Source organism: Aricia agestis, chromosome 3, assembly GCF_905147365.1.
Source record: "Aricia agestis chromosome 3, ilAriAges1.1, whole genome shotgun sequence".
Lineage (NCBI taxonomy): Eukaryota > Metazoa > Arthropoda > Insecta > Lepidoptera > Lycaenidae > Aricia > Aricia agestis.
This window is the reverse complement of record NC_056408.1, coordinates 23,976,681-23,995,194: the sequence shown is the minus strand read 5'-3', so window position 1 is coordinate 23,995,194 and position 18,514 is coordinate 23,976,681. Positions and strand designations below refer to the sequence as shown.

The 18,514-nt window shown below is 40.8% G+C and overlaps 1 protein-coding gene across 7 annotated transcripts in view; it reads right to left on the bottom strand.

Annotated features, from left to right (window-relative positions):
* Positions 1–13,732: 13,732 nt before the first annotated feature.
* Positions 13,733–18,514, bottom strand: part of LOC121725441 (spectrin beta chain, non-erythrocytic 2) — a 96,738-nt gene continuing 91,956 nt past the window's right edge. For 3 of the 7 annotated variants that reach the window (XM_042112422.1, XM_042112421.1, XM_042112423.1), the window contains exons 70-74: positions 18,375–18,450; positions 17,959–18,050; positions 17,223–17,480; positions 14,816–14,903; positions 13,733–13,997 (exon numbers count right to left, since the gene is read on the bottom strand). In XM_042112422.1, coding sequence (XP_041968356.1) covers positions 13,886–13,997; positions 14,816–14,903; positions 17,223–17,480; positions 17,959–18,050; positions 18,375–18,450 — 626 coding nt within the window. In that variant the 3' untranslated portion in view covers positions 13,733–13,885. Of the gene's footprint in view, positions 13,998–14,815; positions 14,904–15,611; positions 15,978–17,222; positions 17,481–17,958; positions 18,051–18,374; positions 18,451–18,514 lie in introns of those variants that run through there. The other 4 variants (XM_042112429.1, XM_042112428.1, XM_042112426.1 and 1 more) reach the window with 3 other exon arrangements.

The window sequence follows — 18,514 nt, the reverse complement described above, 5'->3', positions numbered from 1 at the left end:
TGGGGGCCGGGCCCTCCTTTTTATTTTTACGTTTAGCCGGTGTGGTGGCCGGCTGGGAACTGTCCTCAGAGGAGGCGCCGTCCGAGCGCTTCCTCTTTTTGGACTTCTTAGACTTCACTTCCGTGAAGTCCCCTTGGTCGTCGTCCACTTCCGAAACCTCAGAGCATTCCATCTCCGAGGTCTCGCTTTCAGCGGACGAGGTGGTGGTCGCAGTTTCCGGTGAAGCCGGCGCCGAGGTGTCTACATCCGAGCCATCCGGTGAAGCCGGGGACTCGGTGTTGGCGCTAAATTCTTCCCAGGCCTCTGAGGCTCCTGGGAATTTAGCTTCGAGAAAGGCCAGGAATTTGTTAATCATGGATTTCTCCATTATTAATTAAACCTGGCTATGGGCTCTGCTCTACTTTATAAAACGGTTATTTAATTTCCTAGCTAAATTACAACCCCGCCCGCATCACGGGAGGGGAGGTGTGTTTGCGCGGGGCAGCGCAGTGGTGTGTGCCTATTTCGTTCACTCTACTTACAGTTTTTACAATCCGTTCCTCGTACGCAGGAACGCACCGAAAACATTAACACTGAACACAGACACTCTACACTATATCGGTGGAAAAGTGATACGAATGAACACTTGGCCGCGGCGGAACGATATCGATCGCGATCGCGGCGGTTTGTACGGTGGCGGCAGCGGGCGGTCCGCAACGACGCGGCGGATGACGCAACAAGCGCCCGGGGCGGGCCCTGGCGGAGACGCGCGAAACAGGGCACTCAATGCCGGCAGTCCCGAGAAGAAGACCTTTTTATCTTGACCAACAACTCACTACACTTATTATAGAGCGTTACACAGGGAAGTCGGAAGGTGGGAGGTCTGTTCATCGGACGGAATCCGAGAGCAGAGTGAATTCGCGGCCTTTTTTTTTTTTTTTTCGAATGGGTATACGCTACCGGCCCTGTGTGAGAGGGCCGTTTCAGCTTCATCGGTACTGCCGTTTAGCAGCCTTGAGGTTTAGTTCGAAAGGGGTCAGGAGACCCCCCGTCGCCTCCTAGTGGGCGACGTAATCCGGATATTGGGGAACAACGGATAATTTATTTAGGGTTGGTACTAGGGGTCCGACCCCGGCCGCACACGCTGATGTGTCAAGCCGCTCGCGCGCGTAGCAAAACCTAACGACGTACGAGTGTTTATCGCGATAGAGTAGCTCTGTTATTTTAATCTATTTGACTAGGAGGGCCGGCCCTCCCCCCTCCCGCGTGCGATCGGGTGGACGCGCGCGCGATTGTCCCTATGTCGAGTAAATTGTCCGCAGTATTGATAGAGCTCTCTATATCAATGTCGCGAACGCGATTAATGTTTATGGTGCCTAGTCTAGCGGAATCCGAACTCATTCCCGGTCGCGGGTTCGGTTCCGTGTCAGAGTCGGTCAGTACGTCTGTACGTGTGTCCGTGTTAGCTGTAAGACATCGGAGTCGGCGCCGGCGCCGTCTCCGGCGCGTGTGTAACGCGGGTGCGTGTGATTTGTGTTTACGTAACTGTACACAGTACGTTACGTATTCTGTTATCCTGTCTACTGGGTCGGCTAAGATATGCTTAGGCCGTTTATGGGGATTCCTAAACGTATTATAATTGACATCATAATCAACTGCCCCTCTAACTAGGGGGTTGGGGTGATCTTTGCCTCTCTCAAAGAATCTTTCTACAAGTTCTTTGATGTGGGCTTTAATAGTGATTAATTCGAAATCTCTATGCAGGTCGATGTTCCTCATATACGCGGGTGCTCCTGTTGCCATACGCAGGAACCGGTTTTGGACTCTCTGTAGATAATTCATCTGACCTTCACTTATGTGTGCGAAAGAGTATTGTTGTAACACAAGTTTTGTATAGCGTCAGCTTGTGCCTTAAGGGCATCTTACTGCGTGCATTTAGGAGTGCGTATAATTTGTAGAATACAAATTTCGCTTTTCGGACCGAGTTTTTAATATGTCTACTGAAGGTCATCGACCTGTCTAGAGTTACTCCGAGGTATTTAACATGGGTGACTTCCGGAATGATGTTCCCGTGCAGACTGACAGGCTTCAATCGGATATTTGTTCGGCAAAACTGGATTGCTTTGCTTTTTTCGGGATTTACCTCGATTCTCCATTTAGAGAACCATTCACCCAGCTGGGTGACGGCCTCTTGGAGCCATAATTGGGCGTTGCGGATGTGTCTGCTGGCACAGAACAGAGCTGTGTCATCAGCAAACATGGCCCTATGCACCCTAGGGTGTCGGGGGATATCTGGGGCCTTATCATTAACTTTGTCAAAACCTGAGCTAATCCGCGCAGCTCAGAAAACACTTGTAAAGTAAATTGTTCTTTTTTCGCATCATAACAACTTTTACTTCTGAATGGTTGTAACCTGTAATAATTGTCTCTGAACTGGATTAAGAAATGTCAAACACGAACGTCAAATTTGACTCACGGAATTGTTTTTTTTTTTTAGGAATTGAAATGGCTTAGCCATAACGACTAACGGAAAAATTGTAAATCAAGATGAAAATATAGTTTAAAAAAAAATGATATTTTTTATTATAAAATATACTATTTTCTAATATATAACGTGGTCAATGTAGGAATAGTTACTTTTGCTCCGATTTATTGTATTTAAAGGTAATTATTATAAATGTGTAAATGGTTTTATTTATATTTTTTTGGTATTTTATAAGCCCTTTATGAAAACACTGAGAAAATAACACTCCTTCATGTTTATATTATCACAAGCATGGCGATCTAGAGGAGAAAGAATTCTCTGACATTGGCAACTAACTGAGTCGGCAATTAAAAAAAAGAAGAAGGAGACAAAAAAAAAGATAATTAGATATTGTTATTAAGTTTATAGAGATTATGTTATATGCAAGAAATTGATAAGTTTATTATATCCTATACCTATTTGATACCTACGCTAAATAATCTACCATAAAAAAGTCTTAGAAATGCATCAAACTTGTGGATTACAATTACATGCATTACAACAGAGTTGATGTCATGAGTTGAACATAGTTTGTTGAACTTGAACTCATTCTTGAACACCTACGTTTTTTTGAGCTTTCGAATAGGTATTATTGTAACATAAACAGGCAATTTATAAGTTTAATAATCCCCTTTTCGTGCCTTGTAAGGCATTTTACATTATTAGTATTGTGTACGCTGAACCAAATATTTTTCAGGATAAAGGATGATTGCTAACACTGAGATACTATAAGTACTACATTTTATAATAAAGAATTGCAAGTGTAATGATGACAAAGTCCTAGGAAGATAATATATATTCACTCAAAAGCTTTAATTAAAAGAAATTTAATAAATACTCGTTTTTAAATGGTTTTTCATTTATATACCTACCTTAGATACATATTCATACACAGCTTTCATCAATAGGTACTATATTTGTCTTACATCCTATTATCAACCTAGTATCAGATAGGCAAGTGGTAAATCTCTTTTATATTATACTTATAAAAATATTTATACAGCGGAAATCTTAAACAAGGTCTTGTCACTTAAAATCAAAGAAGATGAATCAAATATCCCTTGTGTAAATATTAATTTATTATTATTAAAGGAGTTCAAATACAAACTTTTGATGAAAGATAAAAACAATATTATAATTTCAGACTTTTATTTGGCAAACCAATAACAATTAAAAACTGCATTGCAAGTTGCAACTATGGGAAATTGCCTGGGATATCTCAGACAGAGAGCGGTCAAGGGTTTTGTGTTCTTTGTGTTGTATTATGTTGTAGAATGCCTCCCGTGTGAGTATCTCTATATACTCACACAGGAGGAGTTCTGAATGTGTCAGAATTGCTCCTCAGTCACCAACGCAAATGCTTCAACGCATGACCACTCTGTCTGATAGGTCCCTAAAACGACCACATCTTTTTAAAATGTATAATACATGAGGACTTACTAAAGTCCTCATGTATTTTAAATTTTAATGTAATAATATAAAACTAATATTATTATTATTGAGGTACAAAAGTATTTTTGGTAATAATAATATAAGTTCCAATGAAAATATTATGTTTTATGAACAATAAGTATGTTTGTTATGCAATTTTTGTTATGTCTTTTTGGAAAAAGTAGGGGAACATGGGCAACAGTGGATCACGGGGAACAGTGAATCGCTTATTAAAACTCTGGATTTATTGTACTCACACATACACGCGTCGGTTTCGCTAACGCTATACCTTACCCCCGCGCCACCTGACTAGTCGCCGTCACTGGATCACGACAGGCGGACGTGCGACGGCGCGTCGGTCAGTAGGTACGTACGAAAAAAATATTTTACGTAATATTTGAACTTGCTTAGATTTAAAGTTATTCAGATATTTTAAAGTCTTTGTATATGTTTCTTTAGTATATTCGTCTAATTGCATAAGACTGTATTAAGTGGTGTGATATAAGCTATTTAGATTTTGATAAAATTAAAGTTTTCGTTATAAGTAAATGGGTTACAGTGAATCAAGTGGTAATGGGGTTCGTTGGATCATGATCCACTGTGCCCCAAAAAGTTTCAAATTATTACTAGTAATACTTGTTTACAGGTCAACATGCCACGTGATCGACCAAGGAAAACGGAGATTGGTCTTCATACAGATGAACAAATGCGCCACGCTTTAAACATGATAGTGGAGGGTCAAACCATAAGAGCCGTTTCAAAATTAACCAAGATCCCATTCACCACTCTGCAAAGGTATCACAAAAAATTATCAAACACTTTAGCACAGGATCCTACTGGCACGATTTCACTAACACCAAACTATGCTGTACGCAAAATATTTACTTCCACTCAAGAGAAGGCAATTGTTGATTATGCTATTAAATGTAGTCAGATGTTTTATGGTCTGACTAAAATTGACATTCGTTCTCTTGCATACGAGATGGCAATGCTCAATAATATTCAGGTGCCACAAAAGTGGCATGATACTAAATTGGCAGGTATAGAGTGGCTATATGGTCTTAGAAAAAGACACCCCATTCTGAGTCTGAGAACACCGGAAGGTTGCAGTTTAAGCCGCGCAACATCCTTCAACCGCCACAACGTAAAATAATTTTTTGACAATTTAGAAAATGCAATGTCAAGGGAAACTGTGTTTGGCAACGGTACTAGGGTGTTTAATCTAGACGAAACCAACACAATGACTGTACAAAAGTCGGCCAAAGTGTTCGCTGTTAAAGGACAGAAACAGGTCTCCAAAGTTACTAGTGCCGAAAGGGGAACACTGGTAACTACATGTTACATAGTGAGTGCACTGGGTAATACTCTGCCACCTGTTATGATTTTTCCAAGGGTTCATTTTAAACAACACATGTTAAATGAGGCACCGCCTGGGACCTTAGGTCTCGCCACACAATCTGGCTGGATGAATGGGGAACTGTTCGTGAAGACATTACAACATTTTATATTACACACAAATAGCTGCAAAAATAACCCTAGTCTTCTAATACTAGACAATCATGAGTCGCACATTTGCATAGAGGCTCTTAATTTAGCTAAAGATAATGGAGTCACAATTATTACCGTCCCACCGCATTCAACAGGAAAGATGCAACCTTTAGATGTTGGCGTTTTTGGGCCTTTCAAAACGGCATATAACAAAGCGGTAGATGGCTGGATGATGCGCAACCCAGGTAAAACATTCTCTATCTATGATGTAGCTGGGTGCGTTAAAGAAGCACACTTGAAATCTATGACACCGAGTAACATATGTAATGCATTTCGGGCTACGGGGATTTTCCCATATAACAGAGATGTTTTTAACGACCTCGACTTCGCACCAAGTGAAGTTACTGACAGGCAATTCGGGCAAAATCCAGGTGATATAGAACAAGATATAAATTTCTGCAACGACGAGAATGATGACAAGAACAGAACAAGAAGTCTATCGCCATCCTTACTGCAGACACCATCAGCAATCGAAGATGACCTAATTCTCTTTACTAACCGTCAAAATACACCATCTAATACATCCCTTGAAAACTGTGTAGAACTCCCTTTTCAATTTATAAATGACACTCAACCAGAACAATCCATATCTTCTGTCGCGCCTCAAATCCATCCTAATCAAGATCAAACTCGACCACCTTGCACACCAGTAAAATTATCCCATTCTGTCCCAGATCCTAATATATTATCTGTAAACCCATCTTTTGCTTCACGCTGCGACCAAACGCCAATGCCCTCTACATCTGGAGACCTAAATACGCAAACTAAAACATTTATTAGTCCATTTGAGTTTCGTGGTTTACCAAAAGCTGCCCCTAGAAAAGGTGGCAGAACAGCTAGACGAAAAGGTAAAACCATGATTGCGACAGATACACCAGAAAAGGCTGAAATTGAAAGAAGAGCCGACGAATTAAAGCAGAAAAAGGCTAAGATAGCTAAGATTGTGAAAAGAAAGGTCTTGAATAGTGGCAGTTCCAGTGAAGACGACGACCGAATCAGCATCTATTCTGAAGAAGAACCAGTGTTTGAAGAGGAAGCTGAAGTTTTAACAATTAATCCGGATAAATTCATTCCACTGAATAGTACACCAAAAGAAGGAGACTTTGTATTAATATTATTTGAAGTAAAGAGCAAGCATATTTATTATATTGCAAGAGTCATAGGGGAAAAAGATGAAGAGACAGAGGTCAGTTTTCTTCGCAAATCTGTTAAAAATCCAAACAAATTTCACCTGCCCGTCATTCCTGATCTTGCCACAGTCCCGTTGTATGATATTAAAATGATTTTACCTAAGCCAGGCTTTACAGGGAGTACGAAAAGAACGCAAGGCTTATATTCTTTCGATGTTGACTTTTCAAATATTGATTTACGTTAAGTTGATAAGTATCCAATTTACTATGCTCAAAACATTGACAGCCGGTAAGACGGTATTTAAGCTGTTTTTGTTTTAATTTATTCAATTGTTAATGTTGTTACTCAGGATTTTTTAGGAGATTTACTGATGTTCAAGAAGGTGTATTTTATGTTGTAAAACTTAACAAAAGTAGCATAAGTTTCGGATTTTGTTTTTTTTTTTCATAGTTTGTTGTTATTATTAATCTTAACAAGACGTATATTGTGATTTTGATACCAAGACTGATTAAAGCAATGACTGATAATTATATTTAATTTGTAATAAATAAAGAGTTTAATTAATTTAATAAGTTTTTTTGATTTTAAACACTTGTGATTCATAGTACCCCACTTGATCCACTGTGACTCAAACTCTGATCCACTGTGACCCATTCATGGGTCACAGTGGATCAGATCGCTGTATGAGAAAAAAAAATCTTGTAAAGTAAACCAAACTGTAAAAAAGGCATTTGGAAAAAGAAAGTGAAATAGTAAACATACTTTTATAGATTTAATTAAAAACCTCAGTCAAAAAAGCAGAAATGTAACCTCAAACGTCTTTAGAAAAAAAAGTGATCCATTGAGCCCCATGTTCCCCTACTATAAGTAATGTAGGATTATATTTTTGAGTTTTAGTGACTATTCCCATTGTATATTATATCATATTGTAGTCAAGAGAAGAAGTTATAAATGAAAAAGTGCTCATATGAGAATTTAGCTAATTGGGATTCTATGATATTATCAATTATTTAACTTTTCTATTAGTTTAGGTGTGTCAATGTTTATCCGGAGCATGTTATACATACATCTAAAGTTTAAAAGGTTGTGTTCTGAAAATTCTTGTTAAAAGTAAGTACTTAATATTGAATTTACCTCTTTGGTGCAGTGTTTATCATGCATATACCAAAATACTTCAGGTTTACAAGGAAATAGTTTGTGAAATAACACAAAAACCTACAATGCAACTATAAGATTGTACCTGTAGGTTTTTGGTGAAAATTCATACTTGTTTTACAGTAATTATACACAACACTTGTGTTCCTTATACCTTGTATGTGTTTCTTGTGTACTAAATCAATGCAGTCTTAGCTCATCGCACAAATGCAAACCTTATTGTTGACTAGACATATAGGTATATTGTACTAATATACTACACCTCACTTATGTTATTATTCTGAAACCTCACTAACACTAAATGGATTACTAAGGTCTCTACGTCTTTACTTATGTATCACTTCGTGATTAACTTGAGAATACTTAATCGTTTTCCAAAAATTTGGACACTTCGAATGTTTAGTTTTTTGGTTTTAATAACGAATTATTTTCACTAAAATATATGCTATAGACTAAAATATAACTTATTAAGTAACTAACCAACTAAATATCAATATAATTTAAGACTAAAAAGTATGTAATAAAATTACTAAAATGTAAACTATTCAGTAAAAGCTACTCGTTGGTTGGTGTTTATTGAATTGCTGTATTTGACGTAAAAGCAAGCGAGCTTATGTCAGAAGTGTTGTCATGATACCAAATGATACGAAATTATTACTCAGTTAACAATGGAGAAGTGAGTTTTGTGTCACGTGACCACTGACTGGCTGGAAAATAGAGGTCATGGTACCAAAATGCGAGCCAGTCAGTATTCTGGCTGGCTTTAAGAGCTCATGATAGAGGGGCTGAGGTGTACAGATTGTATAAAGAGGGTGAGAGGACCGAACCCTGAGGGACTCCGGCCTCTAAGTCTCTTAGGGAGGACAGTGCGCCTTCGACTCGGAAGCGAAATGTTCGGTTTTTGAGATAGTTGCTGATAATCAGCACTAAGCTGTCGGGTATGCCGAGCTGATATAATTTGAAAATTAGGCCTTTATGCCAGATTTTATCGAAGGCTTTTGCGATATCGAAGAATACGGCGCAAGTCTTTTCTCTGTTGTTCTTTTTTTCAAGAATGTCCTCCGTTAGGCGGTGTACTTGGGCGGGGCAGCTATGGCGTTCGCGGAAGGCGTACTGCTCATCTGGGAGGAGATTTTTCTCTTGGATGACGTCTTTAAGACGTTTGAGAATTATTCTCTCGTAAACTTTGCCAAGGGAGCTAAGGAGACTGATTGGTCGGTAGCTACTGGGCTCCGCCCGGGGTTTCCCCGGTTTGTGTATGCCTATTACAATAGCTACCTTCCAGATGTCTGGGAATGAACATCCTATTAAAAGGGCGTTAAAGATGTTCACTAGGAGTTGAATTATTTCGGAGGGGAGCATTTTTAGAACTTTATTTGAGATGCCGTCCTGTCCGGGGGCTTTTTTGGCATGTAAGCCATTAATGATATCTTTGACCTCCTCTGAGTCCACCGGCCTTAGTGACTCCGTTGGTGGTCTCGAGAGTCGGTCCTCCACCTTATTTTCGACAATCCTAAGGTGCGCAGGGTCAATCGGGAGGGTACTTGGCCGACACTGTTGTTCGATTGTGTCGGCCAGAACTTCGGCTTTGTCTTCATCTACCAGAGCAGGAGGACGATTTGGTCTGACAAGTGGAGGCATATCGCTCTCCGTGTTCTTTTTGAGGGCTTTCGCGAGGGGCCAGTAGGCCTCGTGTGAGGGCTTTAATTCGCTCAGAAGTCGGTCCCATCTTTCTGCTTTAATTTCCTTAATTTTGGACTTTACTTCTCTTTCGAGACGACGGAGGGCTTTCCGACAGTCCTCTGACGGGTAGCGATCATAGGTGCGTTTAGCCGCATTGCGGAGTCTGATGGACTCCTTTATGTCGTCCGGTAGGGGCCAGTGACATTCATGGTTCATTGACACCTCCCGGGACGACTTTTCTATGGTGGCTAGCAGGTGGTCGGTCAAGTCGGATGCGGCCGCTATAGCGGCTTCGCTACTTACTATGGTGTCTGGGATTTTATCGAGGTGAGTCGATTGAAGGTTTTGGATGTTATCGGCTAACGTTTTGTAGTCGATAATCTTTTTCTTTACGTTATTGAAACGGTTAGAGTTACCTATTGTAAACTTAACCGGTCTGTGGTCTGAGTTAAGCTTATTATTGTAAAGTTTCATTAAGATACATTCAGTAGTTTTTGCGTGAAAGAGTAACAAACATCCATACATCCAAACAAACTTTCGCCTTTATAGTTTAACTTTTTTACTAGATACTATTATAAAGAGGAAAGATTTGATTATTTGTTTGTCTTGAATAGGCTCCGAAACTACTGGACCGATTTAAAAGATTATTTTACCATTGGAATCCTACATTAATTCTGCTGAACAAAGGCTAAATTTTATTTTGGAAAATAATAGGGTTCCGTAAGATATTTGGGATTTTCGGACGCAAGGTGTAAAAAATCAACCAGAAATGTAACTTTTTTCGCGTACGCTGCCTAAACTATAAAAGATAGAACCATAAAATGTTCTAAGTAATTGTAGATCTTTTAAATATCTACAAAAAAGTCCGCAACACACTATACCTATCTATATTGAGTGAGGCACAATAACCATTTTTTTATTAAAAAATCTTGAAATGTTTTTGGACTACATTTAAATGCCTTTATTTTACTCATGGCATTAATTCTTATCAAAATAAATTATTTCATTACTAAGTACAGTTAATGTAGATAATATTTGGTCTTTGAATGATTAAAATTGGACGTTTGGTTTTAATGTTATGGCGAAATTAAAATATTACGATTTCTGCTGCACGTTGCGAATTGGGCGTCGTCAAGGCGAGCCGCGCGGGGGTGCTCGCCCGGAGAGTCCACGTAAATATTAATTATTATTACCTCGATCATGGGAATCGAAGACACAATAGATTTATAATATACTAGACGTTCCGCGTGGCTTGGCCCGTGTATATTAGAAATAGATATTTCACAGACAATTAATTAGTCCACCCGTTTTTCCACATTTTCCTCTACTTCTTCGCTCCCATTAGTCTTAGCGTGACAATTTTTTTATTATCTATACATATAAATAAAATTGGAGTGTCTGTTTGTAATATTGAAAGAACCGTTTTTTACTACATGCATATGAGTGTACATACGGTACATATACCCAAATAGCAATTTTTACAATTTTTGTCTGTCTGTATGTCTGTCTGTTTGTTCCGGCTAATCTCTGAAACAGCTGAACCGATTTTGACGGGACTTTTATTGGCAGATAGCTGATGTAATAAGGAGTAACTTAGGCTACTTTTTAACACTAGAAAGACCGAAATTCTGAACTTCCTAGACCGGTCAAATGAGCCATCGTATGTTTTTACAATTTTTGTGTGTCTTACTATTTTGCTTTTGCATTTTATTGATCATGTATTTATTTATAAATGCAACTAAATTAAATTAAGTATAGAACAAATAATCAAGAAAATAATTTTAAAAATCATTTTATAGACCTGCTCCTGATATAATGACATTATAATGACTCCACAAGATTTATTGTTTTTGTTCCTGTATTTGAGTGTAAAACACCGTTTTTTCAGATTTTATATTTTCTCATTTTAGCAATAGAATGGTAAAGTTACTCTTATGTACAGTAATTCACGTCTAGAAGCCATAAACATCTTGATGAAAGTACCCTAGTGGAGTACAAGACTATTTTTTTTTCGTGTCGTATTTTTGGTCACAATATAAACATCTTTTATCACTAAAGCTAAAAAAGTACAAAAAATATGCTTTAGAAATGAAATATACTTAAATTTAGCATAAATATAACAATTTTTATCATATTTTCTTAGAACCACAATTCGCAACCTTTAGTTTGTTATTTCCTTCGTTTGTGTAGGTATAACAAAAAATAAAATTAACTCAGCATAAATATATTATTTAAATTCGAACTACTAATAAACCCTGGCTGTGTTAGGTCAACTCAAGCAACAATACTATGAAAATTCACACAGATTTTTCTAGTAACGTTGATAATTTTTAAAAACAGGGTTTCATTAGGCAAAAAACTTGAAATACGTTACAATATCAAAACAGGCAAGGCAAAAGGTTTTATTTGTGCACATACTATATTTGTAAATATTATACCATTATTTTTACAAATAAAAATGTGAAATTTTAGCCCATTTATGAAAATAAAAGTATTTATCCCTATTTTGTCCTATGAGTCATTGACAAGTCTATTTCAGTCGAGTTTTTTATAAACTTTAAATCAAATTTCAAATACAATAAACAAACAAAACATAATAATAATAAAAAATTTTAAAGAAAAATAAAACTTGCAAGAAAAACCCACTTTCTTTAGAAATTGTATTCAAGCGGTCAATTGACCGCTGCGGTCTTTCTAGGTAGGTTGTTATTTAAAACTTATAATTATTGAGCAATCATTAAAAACAGGTTATCACAATTTAAACAATCGAAAATTATTAAATGTCACGAGAGACAAACGAATTTCACGCACTGGTAACAAAAATATCGCAAATTAAAAACGAAAATGCGGTCATTTGACCGCTCCGGTTTTTCTAGTGTTAACCGACTTCCAAAAAGGAGAAGGATATTTTTTCCTTTTTTTTATGTTTTACCTATATTTTACTCCGACGTTTGTGGACCGATTTTCAAAATTATTTTGTTGTTGCATAGGATTTGATCCATTTTGTTGACGCGGACGAAGTCGCGGGTAACAGCTAGTAATGTTATAAAGTAATAAAGTACGGTATAGAAAGTAATAAAGTATAAAGTAGGAGTACCTAATTATCTGTTCACTAAACAATGCTGGCATGTCTTGTATGGCAAAAGCCCTTATTAAAATAAAGATTAAAAAAAATCTCTTTGTCGCGGGACAGAAAACCGACAACAATCGGGGAACGGGCCGCGAAGTGCAAAACATATGCGAATCGGAACTCTCACCCATGCTTCGCAGGAATTTCGCGGCGTCGCGCACGGTTCGCGCGCGAGTGGGGATGCGGTCGGGGAACCAGCCGCGAAGTGCGAAAAATATGCTCGAATCGGATCCACACTCACGTTTCGCGGAAATTTCGCGGCTAGTAATTAGTGGGGATGGGGCTATAGTGCGTCAAGAAAGTGAAGAAATTAAAAAGTGGCAACATTGCGGACATGTCGCGAACTTTGCGAGTGTGGATCAGTAAATTTGGCGCGCGCGAGTGTGGATCGGCAGTAACGGTCAATTCAGACCGCAACGCGACGCGTACATGCGTTTCTAAATTAGTATGGATTTGACAGATTCGCAAGAGCGTCTCACGCAGTTGAATTCTGTCAAATCCGTACTTTATAATCTCTGAATCTGTATTGTCTGAATTGACCCTCTCGCAGTTCAGCGCGACCGCGAGCCCCGAACGTTGCGGCCCGCGGGGCGAGGTGGGGCAAAATAAAGAAACGACAACTATTATGCAAAATATATATTTCATAAAAATGATGACAAACATAATAATTATTATGATTATGGTAGCGCGGTTCGGCGCGAGGTGTACTGTATGCGACCCGCTGCGGCGGGCGACGACTGTTCTCACTTAGGTACTAATGTCTAATAAACTACTTACATTATTCAAATTACGTCATACTCAATTTGTGTAACGTCCACATATAAATAATATAAAAGTTTCTATCGGAAACTTAATCAAAAATTTGTAACAACACTGACGACAATATTACACGTCGCATACAAACTATACGATCTCTAGTCACGGTGAGCTGATAATAATTATAAACAATTTACGGGACGTCCGTCTGCGGAGCGTCAGAGTTCAAACTTCCCCGTTTCGACCTCGGGAGTATTGTGTAATACATATTATAATATGGAATGTTCAAACAAATCGCGTGTACATAACACAGTGAGCCGGTCGCGCCGGTCACGCCGGACGCGCCGGACGCCGCACCCGACGCCCGCGGCTGCGAGCGTCGTCCGGCTGCGAGTTGCGACATAACAAACGACTGACATAACAGACCTACGCATCAAGCAACGATTACAACAAGGCACTGTGTCGAAGGCACTCTCTTCCGTCGTTTCACATCACAATCCCTAGGTTACGGGCGTAGTATATACAAGGCGGGGGGCGGGGGGCGGCGCTCACATGTGGCTCTGCGGGCGCTTCTTGCGGCTGAACAGGCCCCCGAACACGCCCTTCTTGTCCTTCTTCTCCTTCGTGCCGCCCACCGACAGCTCCGACTCGCCCGACGACCTGCACAGTGCACACAGCCACGCGGTGAGAATACCAGTCGAACGGAAATCGACGCACGAGTGGGGTTAGGTATAAGACTTACGTATAATAATGTACTATCAGAGAAGTTGATTCATAGACAAATGGCAGACCTATGTAATCGGTCGCTTCATGTCCAACTCAGCCGACATATCATAGTACCACAGTGCAGACTAAAATAAATAAATAAAAATAAAATATATTTTTTTTTCAAAAAGGGTATCATGATACACTTTTGAAAGTCGTAGAAACAACGAAGAAACTACGTTGCCTACCACCGGTTCGAACTCAACAACATTGAATTATTTACATATTGTATTATAACTCGCGCTACTGACGTCGCGTACTCGTGGGTCCGTACTCGGCCATCTGTCTATGAATCAATTTCTTCGATGGTACTTAGGTACTAGTAATATTTTAAATGCGAAAGTGCGTCTGTCAAAAAGACACTTTGTCTGTCAGTATGTTACCTCTTCAGTCTTCACGCTAACCGTTAAACCGATATTGCTGAAATCTTATATGAAGACATAATATATAGGAGTGTTCCGCACATCTTTCCAGGAAACTTTATCCCGAAAAAGTAAGCGAATGTCGCCGCACACGGGCCACACGCTACAGCCACAAACGCCGTTTTAAGCTAGTCTATTGGTCATAAAGTGAATCGTTGCAACGTGTGGCGGCCACCGGCGTCAAAAAATGTATGAAAACTACATGAAATATGCCGGTACCGGCGTTTTGTGGTTGTGGCCGGTGGCCCGTGTGCAACGGAGTTGCGGGCGACATCTCTCTCGTAATATTACCTGGAGGCGGGGCGGGGGTCGAGCGCCGGCGAGCCGCCCGCGCCGCCCGAGCCGCCCGCGACGGAGGCCGGCCTGCTGCCGCCGTACGCTGCGGGGACACACACTCGTGAGACGCGACATTCAGGGTGTTTGATATTGTATTTGCCACCAGGCGCCGCGTGCCGCTGTGTAGCCGAGTCTATCGTTTCAGATAGACATAATATTATCGTGACACAATATGACAGCACTTTAACACGATAGACCCTAAGGCTCCGATCGCGGCACCTGGTGCTAAAGAGAATATGGAACACCCTCATTTCAACTCTAAGGGCCTGCTTCACAACTTCCTGATAGCTGATAAGTGACGAATAGGCTATCCACCGATTAAATTGACAGATCAAGTATGGAGTATCTGTTAAAAAGTTGTGAATAGCCTATTCGGCACTTTATCAGAAAGTGGTGAAACAGGCCCGAAGTGTTACATTTTCAAGCGCTATCCTAGGGTCAACTCACATTGCAATTAATGAGCTGCCTATTCTAATTTGGAGTGGCTCATCTGTAAACGTATCGCATTCCCTTTGCAATGTGAACTGACCAGCGGGGCTAAAATGGTCGCTTTGAAGAATCATGATATGAATCATAATATGATTCATTTTTCTAAAATCGCAAAATGCAACTCTGCTTTCAATTCATTTCTGTATTTTTGTACTGATTTGACATTTGTCAGTTGCACAGTTTTGACAATTCATTTGCTGAATTGATTGAGAGGAATTGCTAAATGTGACCATTTTAGCCCCGCTGAACCTTACGTTAAGCGATCTAAATCCACAATATCAGTAGTTAAACTAAATCTACGACTGAAAATAAATTAGTACAATAAGAGAAAAAACCAAAAAAGTAGCATCACCTACAAATAAACATAAAACCAGATGCGAGTACACATACACACATACCCCAAGCTGGACCGGGAAGAGGCTATAACTACAAAGCCTATACTACTAATCAATGTAACAATAATATTATAGAGAGTAGCGGGGAGTATCGAAGGGGGGGGAGAGGGGGGGAGAGGGAGGGTGGCACGCCGTCATACCCGGCAGGCGGTGCAGCGCGCACAGCAGCCGGCTCGGCCCTGCACAACCACGCTGTTACTATGCCGCCCAATACATACTTCTGGAGGCTTCGGCTTCAAATTGTTATAGTGTACATGAAGCAACTATAATTATTTTGTTTTCTTTTACCGTCTGTATATTATAGTGTATTAGTAGTGTTTAATCTACACGTAATAATTCTAAGCCGGAGCTTTGCCGTAAAATTGTTAAACGCCGTTTCTATTAATTTTGATCTAAATGTGAGCGACGCTCGTCGCATGTTGGCGGAACACAGAACTACAGTCTCATTGTATGTACTTTCTCGTATTTCATTATTTTTTTATATTTAGATCAGAATGAGCTGAAACGGAGTGAACATTCGGATCCAATTGAATGTAAACGTGGATACGACGACGCGCCTGGCGCCCGCTGCTCAATTTGTTAGAAATCATTTGTTTAAACTTACTTAATGTGTTCACGGTTAGATTTAATTGGATCTGAACCGAACTAGTATTTAATTATTATTATTATTAGTAACTAACTATATTTCAGCATTCTACGTTCAGCAAATCTACAATTCATACGCTAGCAATTCTACAGTTTTAATATTCTACAGCGGTATACATGAAAATAAATATATATTAATATTATGTCATCAGCTGCGCCTTCTTACATACCAACCCAAAAAGCAGTTTTTCTAGCGATATATAAATTATAAAATTTATTATCTTAGGCTATAACATACATTTATTAATTTATACAATACAATAAAAATTAAAATGCACTTAATACTACGGTAAAATAAATATAATATAAGTCTAAATAATTACTACATCTACAGAGCACTTCTTGGTTCGTTTTTGTCATTGTCCTGTTAAATTTCCGAAATAATATTATGATGTAGGAATTAAACGGTATTCTAATTATATATTGCGCAACAGACAAAAACGGCCAAGTTTGAACAGGCGATAGGGAAAGAAGAAGAAAGTTAATATTGGTAATCAGTCTAATCCGGCGCTCCACCGAGCGTGCACCGGCCGAGTCCGGGCCCGCGTGGCCCCCGGGCGGCCCGGGCGGCGGTGAACGCTCGGTAGGACGCCAGTACACAACTACTCGCCAAATGTCCGGCTTACGTCTACTTCCACGGCAGAGGCCGACGCATCGAATACCGGCTAACCGGGAAAACGTCAGGAATGTCTTACTACCGTGGCTTTAGACGACAAGGACACTCGGCATACGAAACGCGTGCATTATCCACTCCACAATCCTACAACCAGTAGCGCCGGAAGCGGCAAGCGCACAGCCCGCGAGTGTAAGTGGTGCCTGGTGCGGCGACTGACCGACGTCTACGGTGTGGAGGGCGTCGGGCGCGTAGTTGTTGTTGGCGCGGTCCGGCGGCGGCGGCGCGTTGCGGTTGCCGTCCGTCAGCCGCTGGTAGTTGCTCACGAGCGCCGTCACCGACTGCTTCTCCCGGCCGTCGCGGTGCCGCTCGCCGTTGTTGCGCTCCGGCAGGTTCGGCCCGCGCTCCGGCAGCGGCGGCGCGCGATCCGGCGGCGGCGGCGCACGATCCGGCGGCGGCGGCGGCGGCGAATCCACTGCTTTGGGGTGTAACGGTCATTACGACGCCTTCGGCTCGGCGTCGGCTCGCATATTACACGCTCACAGAATGGAGTATCGGTAACGCTACTCAACAACTATAAATAAATTAGGGGACAACACTCGAGGCTCGCCCGAGGCCCGCGCACCCGACCTCACAAGCGGCGGCGACCGGCGCCACTTCCACGCGAGCTACTTCGCTCCTATTGGCCAGCAGCGAACGCCCGTGTCATAGAATCGGCACTGTATCGAAGTTAACATCAATATTGGACTGGATTCAAACTACTACTCGATATAAAAAAAATAATCTTCGTTTTCTGTAGTTTATAAACAATCCACTATGGCGCCCGCTGCTGTGTCCGTTTAGTTTTAGAGTTGGTCGTGATTAAGCTCAAGTCGCTGGTAAAGTCGCGAAGTAGCAGCGCGAAGTGTTGCGGACTGCGGTGCGGCGAGGTACGGTCCCCGAGGCGAGGTACGTACCGTCCTGCTGGGAGCGGATGAGGTCGGCGCTGACGTCGCGCCCGTTCGAGAACCGCGACCGCCCCCACGCGCTCGATGTCGTCTCCGAGTTCCTGCGCACGAACAATTCATACTTTTATTCGATATATATGCTCGTATTGAAATTATTGTTCTTTCAATTAAAAGACCCGATTCAGAAACAGCAGGAACCGCGCGGTTTAGACTCGTGCGTTTCGCTCACATCTTATTACGAAGGCCTTGTATAACAACGTTCACACTTAAGCGCTCAGCTCCTGCTCGAGAAACGCGCAGATTCTGCATCGTCTGAACTAGCATTTATGAAAGCAGGGGATAGAATTACTTCAATTCTTTAAGAAATTCGTCAGCTGGACTCTACGAATATTTTAAGCGCTAGGATATTGGAAGTGCAATCCCACCTTAGTATGACGTCGGCGGCGTCGTCGAGCGCGGGCGGCGGCTGGCGCGGCGGCAGAGACGGCAGCACAGACGACTCTGAAAAAAATCATTTATTTTTATAATTGTTCTTAAGTTTTATTTAATAACTATTGATTGTGCA